General features: G+C 42.8%; 2 protein-coding genes across 4 annotated transcripts in view; one reads left to right on the forward strand and one right to left on the reverse strand.

Moving 5' to 3' along the window:
• Positions 1-322: 322 nt before the first annotated feature.
• NLRP2 (NLR family pyrin domain containing 2) lies at positions 323-22,744 on the reverse strand. Its single transcript, XM_077130433.1, has 9 exons — positions 22,468-22,744; positions 15,793-17,386; positions 12,424-12,597; positions 10,993-11,157; positions 9,125-9,295; positions 8,614-8,784; positions 6,210-6,380; positions 4,136-4,306; positions 323-493 (listed from the first exon to the last, which is right to left on the reverse strand). The coding sequence occupies exons 1-9, from the start codon at positions 22,742-22,744 to the stop codon at positions 355-357; spliced, it is 3,033 nt and encodes a 1,010-aa protein (XP_076986548.1). The 3' UTR covers positions 323-354.
• Positions 3,209-23,049, forward strand: part of LOC143658633 (NACHT, LRR and PYD domains-containing protein 7-like) — a 62,397-nt gene continuing 42,556 nt past the window's right edge. The window contains exons 1-3 of one of the 3 annotated variants that reach the window (XM_077130771.1): positions 3,209-3,341; positions 13,702-13,868; positions 14,452-14,508. The gene's annotated coding sequence lies outside the window, so the exon portion shown is untranslated. The remainder of the gene's footprint in view (positions 3,342-13,701; positions 13,869-14,451; positions 14,509-23,049) is intronic. The other 2 variants (XM_077130772.1, XM_077130773.1) reach the window with 2 other exon arrangements.

The following is a 23,049-nucleotide window of genomic DNA, read 5'->3' on the forward strand; positions in this document are numbered from 1 at the left end:
GATGAGCTATACTCCTCAGGCAGGTCAAGAAATAACAGAACGGGGAAGAGATTGGAAAGGCAAAGATCAATCAATGTGATCAGACTCTTAACTGAAGCATTCCAAAAATAAGCTTTATGAGTTGTCCCCATCCACTGAGATACACAGAGCTTCATTCATGAATGCTTTCACCTTTATTTTTCTTTATATGCACATGATACAGAAGGTTCCCATATAACACGGTTGAGTGACTTGTGTTTTGTATACAGAGGCAGAGTCAAGGTAGCTCAGTAACTAACTTCTGTTGTGGGAACTCATGAAATTCATCATCGCCTTGAAGACCCATACTTTGTGGGAGAGTGACTCCAGGGAGATTCAGAAAAGGAAGTCCAGAGAAGAACGGCGGTATTTCCTGGGATCCGGACTTCCACTTTCAATAGTCAGTTGCGGATTGCTTTCTCTGATCTCCTTCAGCAGCTTTTGGGTTTCAGTATCAGATTCGTCTATATTCAACCTGGGGTGCAAATAAATAAAAATAAAGTTTCTCATGTCTCTGTTGTTTTCAGGGACTTCATTTCAAACTTCAAGTATATGTAATTCTCACGTTTTCATGTTTTAGGGCTTCACAGAGCAGGGCCACTTTTGATTATGCTGTAAAGTAGAGTTCCACATTGATTTGATAGAGGAGCTAAGATAACAGTGGTTAACCCCAAGACAGTTTAGGTGTATTATGTGGCTTTGACTGCTCGGATGATTACTATATTATATGTGGAATGAAAGTTGAAATTGCTGAATCCATCAATACCAGGTAGTTCTAATGTGTACCTAGCTCATAGCTGTTTTAGTCAGCACGGCTGCCTAAAATCCAGAACGCCATTGGCTTTTTTTTTTGGTGTGTGTGCATGGTCTGGAAATGGAACTGGGGTCTCCTGCATGGAAAGCAGGCATTCTAACCACTGAAATACCCGTGCACCCTTTGCAATCGGTTGGCTTTTACAATGGGGATCTATTAACTTAAGCTTACAGTTTTGAGGCCATGAAAATGTCCAAATCAAGGATCAATAGGCAATGCTTTTTTCCTGAAGACTGGCTACTGGTCATCTGGTCTCCTCTGTCACATGGCAAGGCACATGAAGGCATCTGCAGGGTTCTTTGCTTTCAGCTTCTGGTGCTCTGTGGTTCTCTCTGAATTTCATCCTCTTATGAGGACTCTGATAGGATTAGGACCATGTGGGATATGCCTCAACGGAAATAATCTAATCAAAAGGGCCCACCCACAGTAAGTCTACACCCACAGGAGTGGATTAGCTTTAACAACAATCTTCTGAGGTCCATAAAGCCTCCAAACCATCACGTTAATACGATGATGGTTTAAGTTTACTATGTGGCTTTGACTGCTTGAATGATTATTGTACTATATTTGGAAGGAAAGATAAAATTGCTGAATTTATTGATACCAGGTACTTCTAATGCATACCTATGTCATAATTCATGTTGACAATTTCTACTCAGGTGGACCAGGGATACCAACTAAATAGACGAGACATATACACTTGAATCAAGTCAGTCAGGTCAGCTTTTCCTCCCTTGGGCAAGAGATATTGTCCACCTACCACCATTTATCTGGCCTGGGCCAACAGCAACCTCAGTTGTAGGGATCCCTTTGTGGTAGCTATATTCAACTGTGAATATGGGAAGATAGGGTTGGGGGAGAGGGAAAGAGTAATTATAGCAAAATATTCATTAAAAACAAGAGCAAGGAAATTAGTGGCCACATATTTTGGCAATATTGAAGACCTCGTCATTAGCACATTAACTGTAGTTTTTTTTATTTATTTTTTTTGAGATTTACAATACACCCATGCAACCTTAAGGTAGCTTGAGTAGGTACCTTGTTGGCAACCAAAATAACTTTGTCTAAAATAAGGGCCAGATAACTTCAAGACATCTTAAACATGATCCTTAAGAGACAAATGCAATTGTTCCTATTCATGGTCGTTAGAGGTTTGCCGTGGTTGGTGGTAAGGGAGAAAAAAGAAACAGCTCACCCAGGGTGATCTATGTTCCATCAGAAGTCTTGAAGGAATTATAAATGAAGCCCAAAGGGCCACATCAGAAGACTTAAGCATGTGGTTCTAAGAATGGAGGTAAAATCTTTCAGTTGCAAGTAAGAGAAAACAGAGTTGATTTAAAGGGTATGCTAGAAGGATATGGGAGAGACAGAATCAAAGTGTTCAATACTGAGTTCAGGAAGGCAAGGCCAGGGCATCTCTGCATTTCTAGGATCCATGAGGTCCAAAGACCCAGAAAGAGTATCTGATGGCTGGTCTGAGGAAACAGTCCCATTGTTATCTTTGTGAGGAGAGTATACCACGATCAAAACTCACACACACAAAAAATGGGAGAACTAGCTTACAAAGATGATAGGAAAGAAAAAGTATCAAAACCTCTAGTGTTGGGCTGGCCACAGTGGCTCAGCAGGCAGAGTCCTTGCCTGTCGCGCCAGAGACCCAGGCTTGATCCCTGGTGCCTGCCCAAGCAAAAAATAAAATAAAATAAAAACCAAATAAACAAAGAACAAAACCTCTAGTGCTAGTGTCTACATGTGTCTTGACTAGCAAGGTAACAGCATCTGACATTCATGTTAGATATATATATGAGCTATGTTTCTTCTGCATGATGGTGATTATTTTAAGCCATTGATAGTATGTCCCATCTGAGGATTTTAAAAGGTGTAAACAGAAATGGATAAACAAAATGTGATATATCCATAGAATGGATTATTCAGCTGTAAAAGGCATAGAAGTTCTGAAATATGCCACATCATGGACGAATCTTGAAGACATCATGATGAATGAAATGAACCAGTCACAAAAGGACAAACTTTATGATTTAACTTATGAAATACCTAAAATAAGCAAATTCAGAGATAGAAAGCAGATTAGAGTTTACCAGGGGATGTGATGAATGAAGGGGGAAAGGGAGTTTTTGATTATTAGGTATAGACTTTGTTTGGGGTCCTGAAAGTTTAGGTAATGGAAGGAGGTGATGGTGGCACAACATTATCAACATAGTTACAGCCACTGCATTGTACACTTAATGGTTAAGATGACAAGCTACGTTCTATTTGTTACCACAGTAAAGAAGCCCCCCCCCCCCACCAGGAAGGCTCACAGTTCCATGTATCTGTGGTAACAAGGAAATAGAACTCAATGACAACTTGCTCCAGTGAGCAAGTAGATGAGAGCCAGTGATAGCTTCACATCTTGAGATCATGGTGCTAAGCCGCGTGTCGATCTGCCAGGCCTCTGGGACCAACACGGCTCAAGAACAAACTCTTCTGCCCCAGAGCACCATTTGAGGTCAGCAATTTCAGTTTCCTACAGAGAAGATGGCTGACCACTGAGCTCTCCTTCACTTAACAGGCCATCAATCCAGCGTCTTGGTTTTAGATTGCATGTTGGTCCCATCCTTTGACTTATGTAACCCACCAAAGCAACAGAGGGAATTGATAGAATTATCTGATGCCCAAGATTGGTGGATAAAAGCCAGATGCTGTTGGAGACATAATCATGCCACCCACAAAAATATGTTCACGTCTTGATGTGCATTCCTCAGGGGTCACCCCCAGCTCCTCCTGGGTCTCTCCATGATCCTGCAAGTGAAAGGGCTGGTGCCTGGTGTTGAGTGCGGCATCCTCAAATCTTAATCCCTGTTCCTATGGGTGTGAGCCCTTTGTACATAGGCCCTTTGGAAGATGTTATTAGTTAAGGTGTGGCCACATTGAATCAGGGTGGCCTGATTCAATTTTTAATCCACATGACTTAAAGATTTATAGAGAGTAGAAATTTAGACACAGAGAAACCAGAAGTCAGAGAAGGCCACAGGAGGAGACCAGGGCTTTGCCATGAGATGGAGACAGCCACCACCAAACACTGGGGTCCCTGAAGAAGCCTGGTCTTACTCACACCTTGGCTTGGGACTTGTGGCCACTGAAACCATGAGCCAGTAAGTTCTTGTGGTTTACGCCAACACATGGCGTGGTGTTTATCACAGCAGCCTGGAAATTATGAAAGGTGCCTACAACAAATTCTTGTGATTTGTATTCCCCCAAGCCTATCATGGAGAAAGTGGTTGGGGACCAGAAAGGACATACCTGAGGGTTTGGAGGGAGCAGGTTTGAAGTCTCAAGGTCTCGCCCAGCACCTTTATTCCACCACATGCCAAGGTGTTCTGGCTCAGATCTAGAGCAACCAGGCTCTTGTTGGTGCTGAGAGCAGAGGAGAGTTCCATGCACCCGGAAGGAGTGAGGGCACATGCCCACAGCCTGTTGATGAAACAAATTAATTCATTAATTTGACAAATCCTTGATAACATTCTATATGCAAAACATGCTCTTGGGTGTTGGGGAATCCAGCAGTGAGCAAAGTTCTCAGAGCCTATGTTCTCCGAGCTCATTCTACTAATAGGAAAGAGTAGCACATGTAGTATTCCAGGTAGAAAGAAGGGGAAGAGCAAGGGAAGAAGGAAATAGTAATGGTGCTGGTTATGACTGTTGAAGAAGACATGAGGGGGTGAAGGGAATGAACTATAGACATCTGACATAAGAATTATCCAGGTAGAGAAAGAGTCTGTGCAAAGGCCCTGAGGTTACATAGGATCCACTTAAAACAGATGCTCAAGATACTGAGACACTGAGCCAAAGAAGGTGGTCAGAGATGAGGTCATGGGTAAGAAGGGGCCAGATCACACAAGGTCCTCGGGCCATTGCAAATTTAGGATTTTCCTTGGAGTGAGGTGGGGAATTACTGAAGGGTTTGAGCAGAGAGAGGTGACATCGGTTGACTTACATCTTAGAAGTTATTCTTTGAAAAATGGTAGGGGCACAAAGAAGGTAGGACCACAGAACATTTGAAGTCCATACAACAACCCAGAAGTTACCAGTGGAGGGGCTATGAGAAAAATCTAGATATGCAGGACTTTGAGATGAATTTGACTTGAGGTTTGAAAGGAAAAGGCAGCAAAGATGACACATCAAGGATTTTGTTCTGAGTAAACAAGACCATCTTTGAGGTGCAACAGGAGCAGTTTTAGATGGGGAAAAGATCAATTCAGTTTTGGGCAAGCATGTGTGAGATGCTCATCAGAATTCCAAGGAGAAGAGTTGTATTGGATGCTGGATAGTACAGGACAGAGGAGAAAGCTTTCTTCCATCTGGAGTAGGTGAAAGCACAGAAGACAGAGAAGCAAAAGGTGGTAAAAATTCTCAAGGGGGTGTGGATAGTATATATGAGATAAAGGAATAGGTTATGTCTTCAAATTTGTTCTAGGACCTAGAATAGAATAAATCTATCAAACATTTAGAATAGTGCCTGGCACAGAGCTTGACATTAGTATAACATTAGTATATATTTTGTCATCATAGTCACCCTTGGAGATGGATGCAATTGAACTATTTCCTAGATTGTACAATGAGATTATAGTCCTAGAAGGTTACAGCTGACTAGATAGAGGTGAGCCATCTTTCCCCAGGCCAGTAGAGCTTATGAATCAGACATCCTTTCTCCCCATCAACATCCCTGCTTTTCTGAAAACAGGTACATACTATGAGTTGTTGGAACCAGTGGTTCCCTTCCTCACCACCTCTCAGTGTGCTGCAAGTTGCAATTACTGAGCTTTAAAAATACTGATGCCTGGGTTTTACCTCTGGAGATTCTGACTTGGTTCGTCTGGGATTTTCAATGAGACAAACATTTCTACTATGCAGTGTTGGTTGAGAACTAAAATTCCACTGTACTGTCTTGTACCACAAGGATTGGGAAGTGGGCTATCTTGAGAGTCCTTTGCAGGTAAGTTTCCAGGTTCAAGAGCAGCTGATCGATGGTCCCTAACTCACATACGATTTGAAAGGCAGAACCGAGTCAGAGAGCATTTTCCTGCTCACAGAGGTGCAGCCTTTTGGTGCAGCATCTAATTCCTGCCACTCTGAGTGTGGGGAGCTCGGGTAGTAGTGGCCACTTCTTGATGGTCATGTCCTTGAAGCATTATAGCCTTAAAATTTTTCACTGGTGGCCTTTCAATAACCCAGGCTAGAGCCTATTCCTTCAGCCATCCTAATTGGGTTAAGGACCCAGCTGGCTACTCAAGTTCTTTCTGAGTTACTGTTGGAAGGGTCTTCTACACTGACATATCATTTTAGATCCAGATTAGAGTTTAAGGGAGTAACTTACATTAGATATTTCAGGTCACACACTGGTTCCTTCAGAGCCTCACACAGATACATCAGTCCTGTGACTCCAATGGGATTCAGGCCCAGATCCAAGTGAGTTAGACTTGACTTCTGTTGGAGAAGCTTTGAGAGATGGTTGCAGCCAACTTCTGTTACACTGCAGCACGACAGCCTGGAAGATATTTACACGGAAAGAAAAATCTGTCACGTTCCTCCCAGCTTGATTCTTTAATGCCAAGATCTTCCAACCTCAAGCTAAGAACTTCAAACAAGTTTAGAAATGGAGACAGGGAAATAAAGTCACGGGGTGGAGCGGAACAAGATAATGGACTCATCCAAAGATGCCCATCTCCTGATTGACAGAACCGTGGATGTTACCTCAAACGGCAAAAGGGATTTTGCAGATGGCCAAGTTAAACATCTTGAGAAGAAGAGATTATCCTGGATTATCTGGGTAGACCCAATGTCATTACAAGTGTCCTTATAAAAGAGACAGGGGATCAGAGCCAGGGAAGGTGTGATGGTGGATGAAGAAGCCAGAGAGGGATCGGAAGATGCTACACTGCTGCCTTTGAAGATGGAGGCAGGGGCTGCGGACCAAGGAATGAAGATGGTCTCTAGAGGTGGGAAAAGGCAAGGAAACGTCTCTTCTAGAGCCTCCAGGCTGAATGTGGTCATGCCGGTACAGATTTTAACCCTGTGACACCCGTTTTGGACTTCTGCCCTCTAACTATAAGAGGATACATTTGAGTCATTTTAAGTCACTACATTTATGGTGCTTTGTTACCATAGCAATAGGTAACTAATAGAGGAGGCATGTAGGGCTCCTACCCTAATTATGGGATAGAGGATTTTAAGCTCACCTGCTGTCTTCCATTAAGAAAGGTGACCAGTTACCTCAGCCCCTAAGTCCATAAGTCCAACTGATGGAAGCGTGGAGGGCACGGCTCTGATTCAGACAAACCTGGGACTGGATTCTAGATATCCATTATCCAAACACACAGGATGTAAGCGATATTCCCGCCTTTCTAGCCTTCCTACTAGAGTTCTAATAAAGTTAAGTTCAGAAAACCAATGATGCCTGGAGGTATCAGTGGCTGCAGGGGCAGGCAGAGTAACAGTCCCCTGAAGAAGTTCATGCCCTGCTCCCTATAGACCATGGGGGTTAAGGATTAGCCCCATCATGGCACGGCAGCTGCGGCCACAGGCTCAGAAGGGACACGAGGCATAGACAGCTGGCTGGTGGCAGACCTCTATTACAAGGGAAACAGCCAGTACCCTCCCTCGCAGGGCTTGGTCACTTCTAAAAACTCGAAGTCACTTGGTCACTTCTGGAAAAACACTTACAGAAACTTGAGGCTGTTGTTTTAGAGGATGACCCAGGTGAGACTTCAGTCATGCTTTGAGAATTGAGTGAACTGGGGAGACTGGATTAAAGATTGAATTGCGGTTTTGAAAGAGAAGGGTTTGATCTAAATTTCCTGAGAGTCATACCTTGTAAAGAGATGGAAACTTGGTGAGGTTTACTAAGACCCAGTTTTCTCAGCTGAAATCAGGGGCGTGCGTATCAACAGCAAGGATTAAATGAAATCATCTTTGGCAAACCTTAGCATGATGCCTGGCACATATTAGGTACTTAATCAGTACCAACATCATTATTTTGATTTTGTTTAGATGCTTTAGATGCAACAACTAAAATGATTCAAGTTTAATTTGAATATAGGGTTAGCAGGTGATATTCCCTATAGAAGTTTTACATTGTTTTAATTTGGGGGGCTTTAATAGGAAGTCGGAATCAATTCTTTCCCTCTATTTCCTACTGTAAACTGAATATTCTAAATTTTAAGTGGGAAAATAACTTCCAGACACTGACGCATTAAGGTACATCTTAGATTAAACTAGTTTCTAGGAAAAGTGGTTAAAAGGTTAAATTTCAGGAGGTGATTTTTACAAGTGGTAAGTGCCTAGGAAGCGCCAATAGTAAATAGAGTTTCTGAATAGAAATAATTAGTGCAGTACCATTCTTTTTATTGTTATCTTAACTACGACTCAAGTATTAACAAGAGGATTATGATAAACTTGCTGCCAATGAATGCCATTTACTCTCAACCTCAAGGCAGAATTTACATGACAGTGGCAAGGACACAGTCAAAATCAGATCTGGAAAACAGCTATACTCCCCAAATCCTTAAAGAGCATTAACACTGCTTCCTTTGATTTTTTTCTCTTTCCTCGCCCCAGGTCTTTTGAGTCTGAATTACTTACCTGCCTCACATCTCGGGGGTATTTAGAGGAATTGAGTGTTCCCATATCTGCCCTACTTGGATCCAGGCTGCTGTACATGTGTGTGAATGCACACGATTGAGTGTCTGCACACACACACTGAGGCAGCCGGGGGCACTTACACCAGGGTCTGTAGCTTGCAGTCGGGGTAGCTCAAGCCCTCGCATAGCAGTCTCACCCCGCTGTCCCCAAGCTTGTTCTTGGCCAAGCTCAGGTACATCAGCCTCTGGTTGACAATCAGAGCAGAAGAGAGATCCTTGCAGCAGGCTTCCGTGAGGTGACAGTTTTCCAACCTGCAGAAGCATCACACACAGGGTAAGGTGGTGAGAGTGTTTCCAAAGTCCAGACCTCTGGGCTGACCCCAAATGCTAGGGAGTCCTCAGCTTCTGCCCTTCCTGTTCATTTCCTTCTTTCTCGAGTGCTAGTGAACTTAGTCATGCAGGAACTACAAGAAAAGGGCAGGGTGCACGAGCTATCTGCCCGGTACTAAACATGCGAACCATGCCTTTATCAGTAGGCGGCTCCTTCTGGCTGGCCACATATACTGCCAGGCCCTTGTGCTCCCACTGCCCCTGGCTCTGCAGCCCCAGACCTAAAATGGACATGCTCCACGGGAAGAGAGAAGAGACTTACAACAAGCGCTGCAGGGAACATTTTGGGTCGGTCAAAGTCGTGCACAGAAACTTCACACCCTCATCTAAGATCTCATTGGATGTGAGGTTCAGGCATGTCAAGGACTCATTGATTTGGAGGGTCAAGGAGAGATGAGCCCACTGCTGAGTGGTGGCTGAACAAGATTCCAACCTGCAGGAGACATGGGAACAAGCCAATCTCAAGAATCCAGACACTGTAGAACACCTCCTAGTTTTACATCTTGCTTATGCCATCATCTGTTACACCTTGACTGGAATTATTTTCAGCCACGGTTCTCAAAGTGTGGTCCTTAGATCAAATGCATAAGCATCACCTGGAATCCAGGTTAAAATACCAATTCTCAGCTCTCATCTTAAACATATTGACTCAAACTCTGGATGTAGAATCCAGTGACCTATGTTTTATGATGCCCTACTTTCATCTGTAAGACATGTATAAAAGATTCCTAGGTTGTACTCCAATAATTTGATTCAGAGGATCTGGGGTTGGGGCTCAAGATTTGCTTTAGCACAAGCTCCCAGATGAATCTGCTGCTCATCTGGAGGCTACAAATTGAGAACCACCTCAAAGTTCACTAAGTATAATATGCCACATGACACACGTTTTATTCCTGGAGACACCATGTGCTAATGAAACGTCATTGGAACATTGTAGATGTAATCATGGCTGTTAGAGTGAGGGTTGCTCTTAAAAATTTGTTTTCTTGGGCGGGCCATGGTGGCTCAGCAGGCAGAGTTCTCACCTGCCTTGCCAGAAACCCAGGTTCGATTCCTGATGCCTGCCTATGCAAAAACAAACAACCTTTGTTTTCTTATTACTGGCTCTGCTCTTTGCTCTGTGTGAAATCCTGGCCAAGTTAGTTAACTCCATTCAAGCCTCAATTTCTCCAAATTTAAGTTGGGAATAAGAGTTGTGCCCTCGTGTTTGGTGTTTAAATTTCACGACTCACATCAAGCTTTAACTGGAGTAACTGTACATGGATCACATCCACTAAAATGTCACTAAAAACACTTAGACCCTAAATTATAATAGGGGAAGCAAGTCTAACTAAGGCATCTTATTGCAAGGTAAGTGTTAGCTGCTTCAAATAAAATAAGCATGAAATGAAATGGAAGGAGACTCCATAAGTTAAGTCTCAATTTACTCATTGAGGAACACATGAGTGATCAAAATTTTAAAGTCACAGAACTGTTTTTTCCTGTGTGGTTAATCCTCACAGGAAAAGGGAAAGAGTCATTGATAGTGGTTGATAAGGAAGGAAGCACATGTGTTTGGACCCCGTTTCATTCAATCTTTGAGTCCTTGTGAGGGGTGCATTATACCTTTTAACTGATGAAGAAAAGGCCTGTTAAGTAGCCAAAGGTGATATCAGTAGAGGCAGAGCTACAATTTGAGACCAATTTTAGGGTTAACTGAGTCAAAGGAACCCCATGACTCATCATCTCCAAGCAACCAAGTGGAGACCTTTCCTGGGAGATCTCTGGAACCCCAAGATTACTGGGGAACTGGGGAACCGTGCTCTTGAAGGGTTCTTTCCTGGAAGGAGGAGATCAGGGGCAGCTGTTCTGGATCACGACATAGGAAATATGAGCTATGAATAAATTCTCTCTGATAGAAGATGACACTCAGACTCTGGGAGTTTCTTTGGACTCAGGGATGTTGTCTCTAATAGTCAGGGTTGTTTCCGCTCACAGCAAGTGGAGACTAAACTCCAGTTTTTATTCTATACTGGGCAGTACGGTGTCCAATTGGAAAAAGGAATCCTTTTTCTAATACACACAGGAGTACTATATAGGCTTGTGGCAGGTCTGTTTGGAAGATGAGGTTTTGGTGATGGCAAGATATACCTGAGACACTGAAGGTTACAGTTTGGGTGTTTCAAGACCTCACACAATGAGAGAAGCATATCATCCTGGGTGCTTCCCTGAATGGTCAGATGCGTCAGAGTCTCTTGGCCACTGAAAGCGAGGCAGAAGTTCCGAAAAGCATCCGCAGGGAAGATATTTTTGAGGCTAGGGAAAGGAAAACAGATGAGATCTTGAGCTTTTGTATCTATACTGTGTACAATCGAGACAAAGGGCTGCAATATTTAGTCTTTAAAAGATATCAGAAGCTCTAGAGTTTTTAATCTTCTCAAACTTTTGCAAAAGGAAAATAAGTCACAAGCAGTCGTTTTAAACAAAAGCTGATCTTCCATCTGTTTTTGAAAAAGTCAAGGAATGGAATCTTTCTTTTCCCTGAAGTCTTATCAATGGGCCCGTTTTATGAACTGTTTTCTGCTGAATGTTTTATGATGCCGAGGAATTCTCTTGCTCTTAAAATCAGGACCACGTGGGTAACATAACCCTAAGTAAACAAGAGCTTGTACTTCTCTACATTGAGGAAGGAAAAATACAAAATGATACCTGCAGCTGGAGAAGGTCTCAGCTAAAGTGAATTTCCTTGATCTCTAAGCTAACCTAGCTGGATCAGTTGTGTCTAGTTCCTTCCCTCCCACCAATATAAGCTCAAAGACCTCTCCCAGCACATTACCTACACAAAGATTAGGAACCCAGAGACCCCGCAAAATGTTGGCTTATGAGGATAAAAACCACTTTGCTTTGAATGTAAATATTTAAGCTTGTAATTTCCTTTTACTGGTTCTTCTCAGACCCACCCTTCCCTGACAAAGTCAACTATTTATTTCCGCGTGTGGTCATCTTCAGACACACACATACCCAACTCAAGTGAAAGTCTATTACTACCCAGTCCCTCTAGCATGTCTGGCATCACTACCTCCACCTCTTCACATCCATGCTTCTCAACTAGATGTGAATTTGCACTCCATGGATATTAGACGATGAGCGGAGACATTTCTTGGTTGTCACAACTGAGGATGAGGAGGAGGTATTGCTACTGATATCTAGTGGGCAGAGTCTGGGGACACCAGTAAAACATCTTACAGTGCATGGGACGGCTCCAGCCATGAACTGCTATCCAGACCAAAATGTCAATAGAGGTTGAGATACGCTACCTTACATACACTCCTATAGTTGTCATTGTATGATTAAAACTGCCCCCAGAGTTTCAATGACCTTTGTGGTGTTTTGTGGACGAATCACATTTCATATTGCATTCCTTTAAATAATTCTCCCACTAGATAAAATTAAGGATGGGAACCACCTCAATTCCTTGTGTCCCAAGTATCTGGAGGGAGTCTAGACAAGGGATTCAAATATTGCTCCAATATTAAAAATGCAAGAAGCTTGACCACGCGTTAGGGATTAGCGAATACTTACACCACCTTCTGGAGACTACAGTTGGCAGAGTTTATTTTTTCACAAAGAATTCTCACTGATGAGTTACTAAGGAAGCTTTCAGTGATGTCCAGAAATACCAGATTACTGTTTGTACCAAATATGGAGCACAAATCCATCCAGAAAGGAAGGATGTGTTGATCGTCACTCTGGGACCTGCAGGGAAGAGATGACATGGAAAACTTACAAGTATCGCAGGAGAGAAAGCCAATATTAGTCCATTATGGTGAAGGCATTTAGGGTTGCTCCATACATATACCCCTAATAAATAGGTATAACTCTAAAAGTTGGATGATTTACTCATTTAGCACCAGTATGGGAAAAATCATTGTGCTTATATCACTGGAGAAAGAAGGTATGTATCATGCAACAGACTGAGGTCAGAATAAGTTAAAATTCTAAGCACATCACTGATAAAAGATTAGATCAATAAACATACTAGTAGGGGATATTTGAATACCTAATCGTACGCCCATACAGATTATATCTGGCTATTTTTCAAGCTAGTTTACAACTATGTTTGTTGACCTACAATGATAGCTATTAAAACTTGATAAAATATAAAGTCATTATATATTCATATACTTGGACCTCTCAAACAATATTTGCTTTCTTCTGGTGTTTAGTTCTGGATGGTAGGAATTGCATGGGTGACCCATAATTTCTTTATATTTATCAGTCTTGCCTTAGTTTTCTGTATATTTATTACCTTCATAATCAGGAAAAAATTTTGATTTTCAGGAAAATGGTAAGGGCACTTGAAACTGTAATGTGTCAGAAAGTTAAAACAGACTTTAAATGTTGACTATAGAGCATTATCTGAAGGTTTTTCATGGAGGAAAAAATATAAAAGTGTCGAAGGAAAAGTTAGATATGGTAAACTAATATAATGATAAAGAGTAAAAGGTAATTGAAAGAAGCTAATATTCAAGCTTTTGTATGCTAAGCACTTTGAACAATTTGAGGATTATAAGTACGTTTATAACATACAAGTCTGAAGTAGGCATCACTACCACTAGGAGATGATGAAGTAGAGGTACAGAAAGTGACTCAACACACACCTAGTAGCAGAGACAGGTTGTCAGAGACTCTGATTCCAATATCTATGCTCATTTCCCACCATTTTCTACCTCTCAGCTTGGCACTAAGTTAAGCCTATTTCAATCAAAGTAGTCAGTTTCCAGAACCTGAGATTTTTATCTTAACCAATAATCCAGCCCTGCCTCTAACTCTTTCTATCCTTTGACATTGGCCATTCAGCTGCTCTAACTTCTGATGAACAGCCCCTCCTGCAAATTGGCAAGAAGATTATACAAAACCATGTTTGGGAAACTCTTGGGAAGGCACTAAATGCAAGGGCAATTTTGAGCCCCTGAATCTCTCTCACACCTAGAAGAGCCCAGAGAACTAACGAAACATCTCTAAAGGTAAGGAGCTTCATTAGCAGAGCTGCTTGAACAGCAAGACTATACAAACTAGGAATTTCATGATGTGAGCTAGGAAAAGAAAGTCAGATGTTACTCAGATTTGCTTAGTTACAGAGTCCCTTGGGGTCTTGAAACTAGGCTTTACCTTTGGTTCTCTTAGTGGGGCCTGGCTCAGTCAAAGACACACATTCAAGAAAAATTATCTTACTGTAAACCCTTAGGCAACATGAGGGGAGAAGGGCTGTTAATCCAGAATTTGTGACTTTTCAAGGAGCATGGTTCAGGAGCTTTGAGGAGTAAAGCTATCAGAGACTGTTTAGGTCTGGTGTTAGCAAAGTCAGGAAGCCACTAACCCAGTACACTGCTCCCAACTTTACCAGTGAATGAAGTGATTTAGCAGGAAAACTTCATGATTTAACCATCTTGGCAGTGATAATCAAGCAAGGCTATGGGCTTGCTGAAAAAGGGTAGAAGAGAAGGGAAAGTACAAGGCATACAAAGGACACTTTCATGAAAAGTGGGCACTTGCATTGCAGAACCTAATTACCATAAAGACATCCATGCTATTCATTCTCTTTCCCAGGCAGGAACTGAGAACCAGGCAACCAAAGTATGGTTAATTAACTGGCATTCAACACAGGTACCTTCATAAGAGAGGGAGAGAGAGGGGGAGAGAGGGGGAGAGAGGGGGAGAGAGGGGGAGAGAGGGGGAGAGAGGGGGAGAGAGGGGGAGAGAGGGGGAGAGAGGGGGAGAGAGGGGGAGAGAGGGGGAGAGAGGGGGAGAGAGGGGGAGAGAGGGGGAGAGAGGGGGAGAGAGGGGGAGAGAGGGGGAGAGAGGGGGAGAGAGGGGGAGAGAGGGGGAGAGAGGGGGAGAGAGAGGGAGAGAGAGGGAGAGAGAGGGAGAGAGAGGGAGAGAGAGGGAGAGAGAGGGAGAGAGAGGGAGAGAGAGGGAGAGAGAGGGAGAGAGATATTTAGATCAAGTAGTTTGTCTGAATGTTTGGGTAAGAGAATTAAAAAAACAACAAGCAGTATATGCAAGAAAGGACAAAGTCTTTGGATTGCTGGTAATCCTGAAAGAAGAGAAACGTTTACAGCAAAGTAAGATGGACCTGACACTCCCTGAGGGTAACTCAAGTTAGTGGTTCATTTGTGAGCCATAGGACTTTGAGGGGTTCTTAATGGAAAATGAAAAAAGAGACCACTACAGGAAAGGAGAGGGTATTTTATTCTGGCCCAATAAATATGCATAAGGATTTCAGGTAACAAGAACCTTGAGGAAAAAGTGAGTTGATACCATTTGTCAGTATGACGATATATTCTATATATTCACAGAACAATTTTGAAGTGTGACCACAGGACTTTAAAAGCTAATAGACCTGACTTCTTATACCAGAAGAACATTTTCCTGAAGCCATACCTTCACCTGATCATGGGAAAGCATAAGTTCCTAGTAGCTACCAGGTTAGAAATAGTATGTGGAAACTGCATGAGTTTAGTGGATGTTTCTTGAACATAGATCAAGTGCCCCAAAGACTCACAAGTGCCTCAGGCCATCTCCTTTTCCAACCTGCAGGGTGAGGACTCTCATTTGAAGAGAATCTCCACTCTCACAGGTGAGGGTGTAGCTTTCAGAAACTTTCACAACCAACATGCTGAATGAAACAGTTTGAGGCACTTGTAAAAATGGCTCAGCTCAAAAGAAAAAAAAAAAAAGGAGATAGTTCTCACAGCAAGGTCTGGTTCCAAACCTCCACTCCTACTCCTGACATCTTGACTCATGGTTGAGGGTTAAGCGGGCAAGAAGTCCAGCAGGAGGGAGATTCTGACCTCCGTGCACAGCGTACAGAAACCTCTGGCCTCTATCTCCTGAGCGGTGGCAGGAGGCCGATGATGGGAGAACGGGAAGAGTAAACAGAGTTCTTACCTCTTAACTTCAGAGTCTGATTCTGATGTAGCATCATTCTCCAGAAATACTCCTTTTTCCACATGCAGCAAAAGCTTCTGCAAATTTTGACAATGCTTGAGGCAGAAAGAAGAGTGTAAGACATCCGTTTTATCTTTCAAATACAGGCATATTTCCTTAAAGTGGCCCACTGCATCCTCCACAAATTCTTCCTCTTGAGATTCATAAAGACAGTAAAAGAGTTCCTTTATGCTCGTCGCTGAAGACAAGGGTTTATCCTTATTAGATTTTATTTTGCATTTCAGCACTTTTCGTTTGGCCTCCACTGACATCTGGCAGCCAAAAGTTGTCTCCAACTCCTTGACTCTCTTTTTGTTCAAGAGACCAAACAAGAAATATCCCACTTGAATCAGGCTGGGGTTCTTTAATCTTTCTTCCTTGGAGAGCAGCTTCTCCACACCCCCAATATCCCATTGGCAGCTCCCCCCATCTTCTTCCTCTTTGCTCCCCAGAATATAGAACATGGCGGCAAGAAACTGCTGGACACTCAGGTGGATGAAGCAGTAGCAGCCTTCACAGTCCTTGTCCCTCTGAAAAATGTTCTTGTCCAGGAAGAGACAAACATCCTCCTCCTCCACCCCAAGTCTTCTGAGGTCTTCTTCGTCAAACACTAACGTCTGTGTCCACACGCCCTGGGCAGCCAGGAGGCAGAGAGCCTTCAGTGGGGCCTGGAGGTACCGACGGGGGCAGGGGACAGGGGCAGGGGTGAACTGGCTGCAGAGGAAACGCAGAAACAGCGATGTGGTGGTCTGGCAGGTCAGGGTGGGGTCCTCCCCCCTCTCCATCTGCAGGCCCAGACACGAGCAGACAATCCAGCACACCAGGGGAGCCGAGCCCATGCTGAACAAGACCACATTACTCCTCATCAGGTCGAAAGCTCGCAGGGCTTGGCCCTCATCTTTGAAGTGTTTCAAGAAATACTCCTTCCTGTCCAGCTCCAAGAACCCATCCACTTCTACGATGAGCGGCTGCTCCACCAGAAGCCGGAGCTCTCTCAGAGCCCAGGGCCGCGTGGTGATCAGTAGAGTCGCCTCGGGGAGCATTTTTCTCTTTAGCAGACTACCCAAGAGGACGGGCACTGGTTTCTCTTTCTTCCAGTCACCACATATATCACGAATAAGGGCCCCAGAGGGGACCCTCAGCTCATCAAAGCCATCAATGATGAACAGGACTTTCTGTGGTTGGGCTAGGACCTCTGGAATGGCGTCTTGCAGTTCAGGCCAGTCCTTGGAAATCAGCTCTGCAAATGTGCACGTCCCCACCTGGTTGAGTTCTTTGCAGCAGAGATAGAAAGTATATTTGAACGTCTGGGTGAGAGTGTCCTCTGTCCAGTCCAGCATCAACTTCTTGGCCAGTGTGGTTTTCCCAACACCAGCAGCCCCTTGTAGCACCACGGTGTGTGGAAAAGGCCCGGCAAGCATTTTAGGATTACAGAACGGGATCAGCTGTGCATATCTCTGGGTGACAACAGGGAAGTTCTCGCTGGCTCCAGGCCAAAAATTCCATATTCGCCAGAACTTCTTCTTCAATATACTTCTATATTTATCTTCTTTACCTTCAGTGAGAAGGGGCAGGAGGTAGGGTATAGTCAGTTATTCATTAGGAAAAAAAGATACTTTGTGTTAGGTAATAAAGGGAAAAAACAAACTATTTGCATCAAGCTCACTTCAGGAAGACACGATACAGACCTGGCTTTTGTCTTTCCAAACTCTCTCTTGCTTCTCCCTGCATCTGTGAAAGCTCTGCAAAATACCACATTCAGTGAGTGCAATGTGAAAATACAACATTCAGTGAATTCAATGCAAAATACAACATTCAGTGAGTTCAATGTAAAAACAGTTGTCCTCCTATTATCAGGAGCCTAATAAGTCAGGTCCCCCAAGGAATCCAGAGTGTAATCTGAATTATTTGTTTAGAATATGTGCTGGAAAATGCAATGGCTGAGTTCATAGAAATGAAGAGGACAGATGAAACCCTAGATCAACTCACATGCCTTAGAGCCATGAGAACTGCTTTATCAAAACTCAACATTTTTCATAACTACTTATCCGTCTTTCAACTGGCTTTGGACAAATACCAGGAGAGCAGGAAATTGATCACTTACAATAACAACAATTATTTCTGCTCAAATACTTGAGTAAACCGATATTGTCGGTCTAAAATACTATATAATTCCAAGGTATTTACCCAAGAGAAATGAGAACATGTCTAAAAAATGGCTTGCCCTTGAGTGTTCAGAGAGACTTTGTTCAAATAGATAAAAAGTGGAAACAGTCCAAGTGTCCATATGGTGAATGGACAAATCAAATGTGTTATTATATCCATACAATGTGATATGATTTAGGAATAAATCAGATACATGAACAACCAGGATGAGCTTTAGGAAAATTATGCTAAGTGAAAGAAGCCAGAGACCAGATCCTAAATCTGCAGAGATAAAGTAGTTTACTGATGGCCTGGGGGCTGCAGGTTGAAGACAGGGAGTGACTGCAAGTGGGAACAATGGGTCTTTTCAGGTGATGGAAGTGTTGTAAAATTGGATAGTGTTTGTACAACAAGGTTTACTAAACCGAGAGTAATATATGGCATGTAAATTGTACTTCAATAAAGCTATTTTAAAAATACTAGACTATTGCTTTTATCTTTCTTTGCTTTGTATATATGTTATAAAGTTAAAAAAAATACTAGATTATGTATCTATATTGGCCACTCAGTCAGCTCAGACAAGTCACCTATCTGTAGCAGGTTTCAGGTTTGTTGTGAGTTGATATTAAACTTGTCTGAATATCTGAAATTGCAAAAGTCTAAGAAGCTTTATAAAACAGACTCCTAGGAACTCAAATTCTGATGCTGTCTAATGTCCAGTTTGCTTTCTATTCATGTGGGATGGAGGTATTCTTCATGAGATAATGGTGTAGTATAAGTAGTGGAGAAAATGAGGTTGGAGAGAAAGAATTTCCAAAAGGAGTGGGAGAGGAAAGCTAGAATGAGTTTGCTTCACTTAGAACATCTGATGTTGGAATAAACTAAGACCAACCTGACTTTTCTTTTTCTAAATGCAGTTGAATTTCTTCCATGTTTGAATCTTTCGGTTCTGAAGTCCATGTTTTCCCTGAAAAGAAAGAGGGGTTATTATGGGCGTGCCACAACGGTAATACTGAAACGTCTGCCCAAGAGACAGAAGGGCTCTAAGATGGCTCAAGTTCAACTACTGGGTCTCCATATTTAAGCCAAGATTGTGTGAAACATTAGAGGCACTGGAGATAAAAATAAAAGCGTGTCAGGCCGTGACCTCAGGTTTGCATGCCTTTTTTTGAGAAGTGGAAGCTCTATGCAGTTCCTAATACATGGTGTGAGAAATGGGCACACTCTAATATGCATACAATCATTCTTTCCTAAGGGCATCAGAAGAGCTTCATGGATTAACGCCCCTGATTTCTGACAAGGCATATCAAGTCCATTATACTGAGAAGGAACATAGGTACAGATGGGATCATGATGGGAACAGTCCTTGGATAAGGAAGAGAATAAGTCTATCTTTTGAAGAAGTTCCAGGGAGCAATTGGATATAAGCATCCAAAGTTCATGAAACATGCTGGTCCTAAGATATCCTTTAGGAAGGCTTCAGAATGTATGTAAAGACTCCAAGTGATATCTTCCAGTTGTCCATTTTGAAGATTAGAAAGGAAAAGAAATCCAAACAAATGGGGGAAGAAATCATCTACAAGTGACAGAACCGGGAGAGCAGAGTCTGGAAGCCGAGGGTGGGATTTTAAGTGAAAAACTATCCAATGCTAGTTTACCGAGAATATTTATTGAATACCCACTTGGTGGCAGGCACCGTTTCCCTAGAACATTGCCAAGTCTCAAATCAAATTGATGGCAAATTTACATTTGACATTTAGTTCATCATAGGACCTTTATTTCTGTGGGGTCAGTGGTTATGTCTCCTCTTCCATTTCTGATCTTATTCATTTGGAACCTCTCTCTTCTTTTCGTCAGTCTTCCTAAGGGTCCATCAATCTTATTGATTTTCTCATAGAACCAGCTTCTGGTTTTGTTGATTTTCTCAATTGTTTTCATATTCTCAATTTCATTTATTTCTGCTCTCATCTTCATTATTTCTTTCCTTATGCTTGCTTTGGGGGTTAGTTTGCTGTTCTTTCTCTACTTTTTCCAAGTAGACAGTTAATTCCATCATAGGACCTTGGACATGTTTTATGCATGGGTGGAAGTAATCAGATCAAATGGGATTAATATATAAAGGGTAATAATTGGGAGTGGGTTTTTCAAATCACCCTGAATTTACTATCGCCTGAAGTCCAAGACATGTTTTCCAAGTACAGTGGTGATGTCAAGAATGTTGACAGTCACTGACCCAAAAATCCTTCTGGCCACGGGTTGAGGGGTTGGTAAATTTTCTCTGCAAAGGGCCAGATAGAAAATATCTTCAGCTTTGCAGGCCACACTGTGTTGTAACAGTTCAACTCTGCCATTGTAATACAGAAGCAGCCAAAGGCAGTATGTGAGCAAGTGAGCGTGGCTATGCTAAAATAATTTATGGTTGCTGATATTTGAATTCCATGTAAATTGCATAGGTGTAGAATATTCTTTTTAGCCATTTAAGAACATAAAAAGGACTCAAAGCATGGGAGGTAGAAAACAGGTGGCAGATCAGATTTGGCTTATGAGCTGTAATTTGTTGATCAATGTGAAATCCAGCCTATTCAGATTCAAAAGGCAAGGCTCACTTTTCCCCACTTGAGTGTGCTTAATGATTTCTTATATAAATACTGCCTTAGTTTAGCTTTTCATGTCTTACCACTACCCAGCTTGACAACAGTCTCCTCCTATTTAGGAATTAGGGCGAGTATTTATTTGCATTCCAAATAAGTTAGTTTTCCAGAGCTGCCATGACAAATACCACTCAATGGGTACAAGAATTTACTGGCTTACAACTTTAGAGGCCAGAAGTCCCATGTCTAGGCATCAGCAAGGTCATGCTTTCTCCCTGAAGTCTTCAGAGCCCTGGTGCTGGCTTGCTACAGCCCCTGGGGTTCCCTGGCTTGCTCCCCTGCTGTCGCGTAGTGGCAGCTCGGCATTCCTTCTTGGCTGCTCTTCCGGTTTCTGCTGACCTTTGGCTTCTTCCTGTGGCCCTCTCTTTATAAACCCTCCAGTGATGGGGAGGGGTTAAGACATACCCTGATTCAGCTGTCACCCCTTAACCAATACCATCTTCAAAAGGTCCTGTGTGCAAATGGAGTCACACCACAGGCGCATGTATTAAGATTTAAGGCTGTCTCTTATTGGGGTGCATGATTTACTCTACCACAGCGTCTTTGCATTAAAAGTCCCTGAATTCTAAATTATCACAAAAAACAGAAAAAAAAAAAAAAAAGAGAGAACTTACCTAGTGATAAAGGCTTGATTACACGAAGTGAATTCAAAGCTGCTTCTGAAAAAGGGAGAGGTGGAAGAAGTTTTTAATCAGCCCTGGTAAATGTCCAACTCTGGGCATTTCCACATTTGCATCTTGAGATGCCAACTAGAGTCTAGACCCCTCTCTTTAAAGGACAGGTGAGGGAAATTAAGCGAAGAATTGATCCCTAGCTGGTATAAAATGGGGGTAGAGAGGGGGAAAAAGAGATAGGAAAGGAAGCAGAGCTGCTTTAAATATCCTTGTGAAGAACATGACGAAAAAACTCCCTAGAGCAGTGCCATCCAAGAGAAATCTAATGCCAGCTGCAAAAGTAAGCTGCCTATGTAATTTTAAGCATCCACACATAAGGTGAAATTAACTTTAATTATATGTAACCAACTTTAAAATATTATCCACCTTGTAATAGAGTTAATGACCTAGTATAGAAAACAGCATAGTCAAGAGCATATCTTGGCCTCCCAGCACTCCTCATTCTAACTAGCCACATTTAGTGCTCGATAGCCACTGGGATTAGTGGCTACCACAGTAGATGACACAGCCCTGGAGTGTGTCTCTCATCCGTATACCACGGTAGCATCACCAATGGAGCCTTTAGAAGTCTCGTGCCTGGGTGGAAACCTGGACCCAATTGAGTTAAGTTGGTACGTCTGGTGACAGGTTCAGGACACAAGTCTATTTAAAGCTCCCCTGAAGATTCCAGAGCACAGCCAAGGTGAGACCAGTGAGAGAAAGCAGTCGTCCTCAGTCGGGACAGGGGTAGGGTGCTCTTGACCCCTAGGGCACATGCCAATGTCTAGTGACATTTTTGGTTGTGGGCTTAGGGGATCTCCTGGCATCTAGTGGTAGAGGTCAGGGATGCTGTTGAACACCCCCCCCCCCCCACCTAAATGATAGGTGTTTGAATTTCTCTGTGTTAAAGAGAAGTAGGAATTAAAAACAGAGGGTCTGATAACATCTTGGAGGACATATGAAAGAATAGGATGACGAGTTCATGCCACACAAATAGTCTTGAACAGGAGAAGGAGTTTAAGTAAAATATAAGAGCCAGAACAGATACCACCAGAATCCATGAAGGTCTAGCACCTGTCTTCAGAACAGGTCAGCTCTGCAAGACCCAGTGTTGTTGTTTGTATCTCTAGAATCCTGGAGACTACTATTCCTTCTCCTGGTGTCTGGTATGGACAGTTTCTACTTACTCCTGAGCTCATCCTTTGCCCTCTCAGCAAGATCCCATCGGCCCATCTTGTCAAAGGCCTGGATGGTCACCAGCTCCACCCAGTAGCCAGGGCAGTTGTCAATGAGGATCTCTGCCAGCTGCTTCCCATCGGCCACTTCCACCTTCTGTGGGATGTGTTGGAGCTCACTTGGCAGGGGCAGGGCCTTCAGTAGAGATTTGAATTTGCCCAACTCATCCTGGTCAAGCTGTTCCAGAAGCAGCTGCAGGTTAAAATCGAGCTGCATAGAAGAGGCCATCTTGTCTCAGCTGTGAGCACTCAGGTTTCAGCATCAAGGAAGTGAAGAAATGGAGAAGGTCCGTCAGTACCTTTAGGTCACACTGGCTGCAAGTGTAGCCAGAAACGGGGTTTTTCTCACCACCTTACCTGCTCTTTTAAGGTCAAGCTCTGCAATAGACATGGAGTTCTACGTGAACTTTATGCTTCTGCTTGACTTAAGCAATTCACTTTTTTTTTATTTAATGTTTTACTGTGACATATTCAGCCCACGGTTTTCTATTTTAAATACTTTCAAGTGTATAATTCAATGGCATTGGTTAGACT

The sequence above is a fragment of the Tamandua tetradactyla genome, chromosome 16, assembly GCF_023851605.1.
Source record: "Tamandua tetradactyla isolate mTamTet1 chromosome 16, mTamTet1.pri, whole genome shotgun sequence".
Taxonomy (NCBI): domain Eukaryota; kingdom Metazoa; phylum Chordata; class Mammalia; order Pilosa; family Myrmecophagidae; genus Tamandua; species Tamandua tetradactyla.

What these genes read in the sequence shown, in the direction of transcription:
- NLRP2 (XM_077130433.1), bottom strand. Translation starts at nt 22,744, where the DNA reads ATGGCCTCTTCTATGCAGCTCGATTTTAACCTGCAGCTGCTTCTGGAA. An exon ending in TGTAGTCTCCAGAAGGTGGT is followed by an intron (nt 11,158 to 12,423) that starts GTAAGTATTCGC and finishes TCCTTTCCCTAG; the next exon opens with CCTCAAAAATATCTTCCCTG. An exon ending in TGTGACCTGAAATATCTAAT is followed by an intron (nt 4,307 to 6,209) that starts GTAAGTTACTCC and finishes TTTCATCAACAG; the next exon opens with GCTGTGGGCATGTGCCCTCA.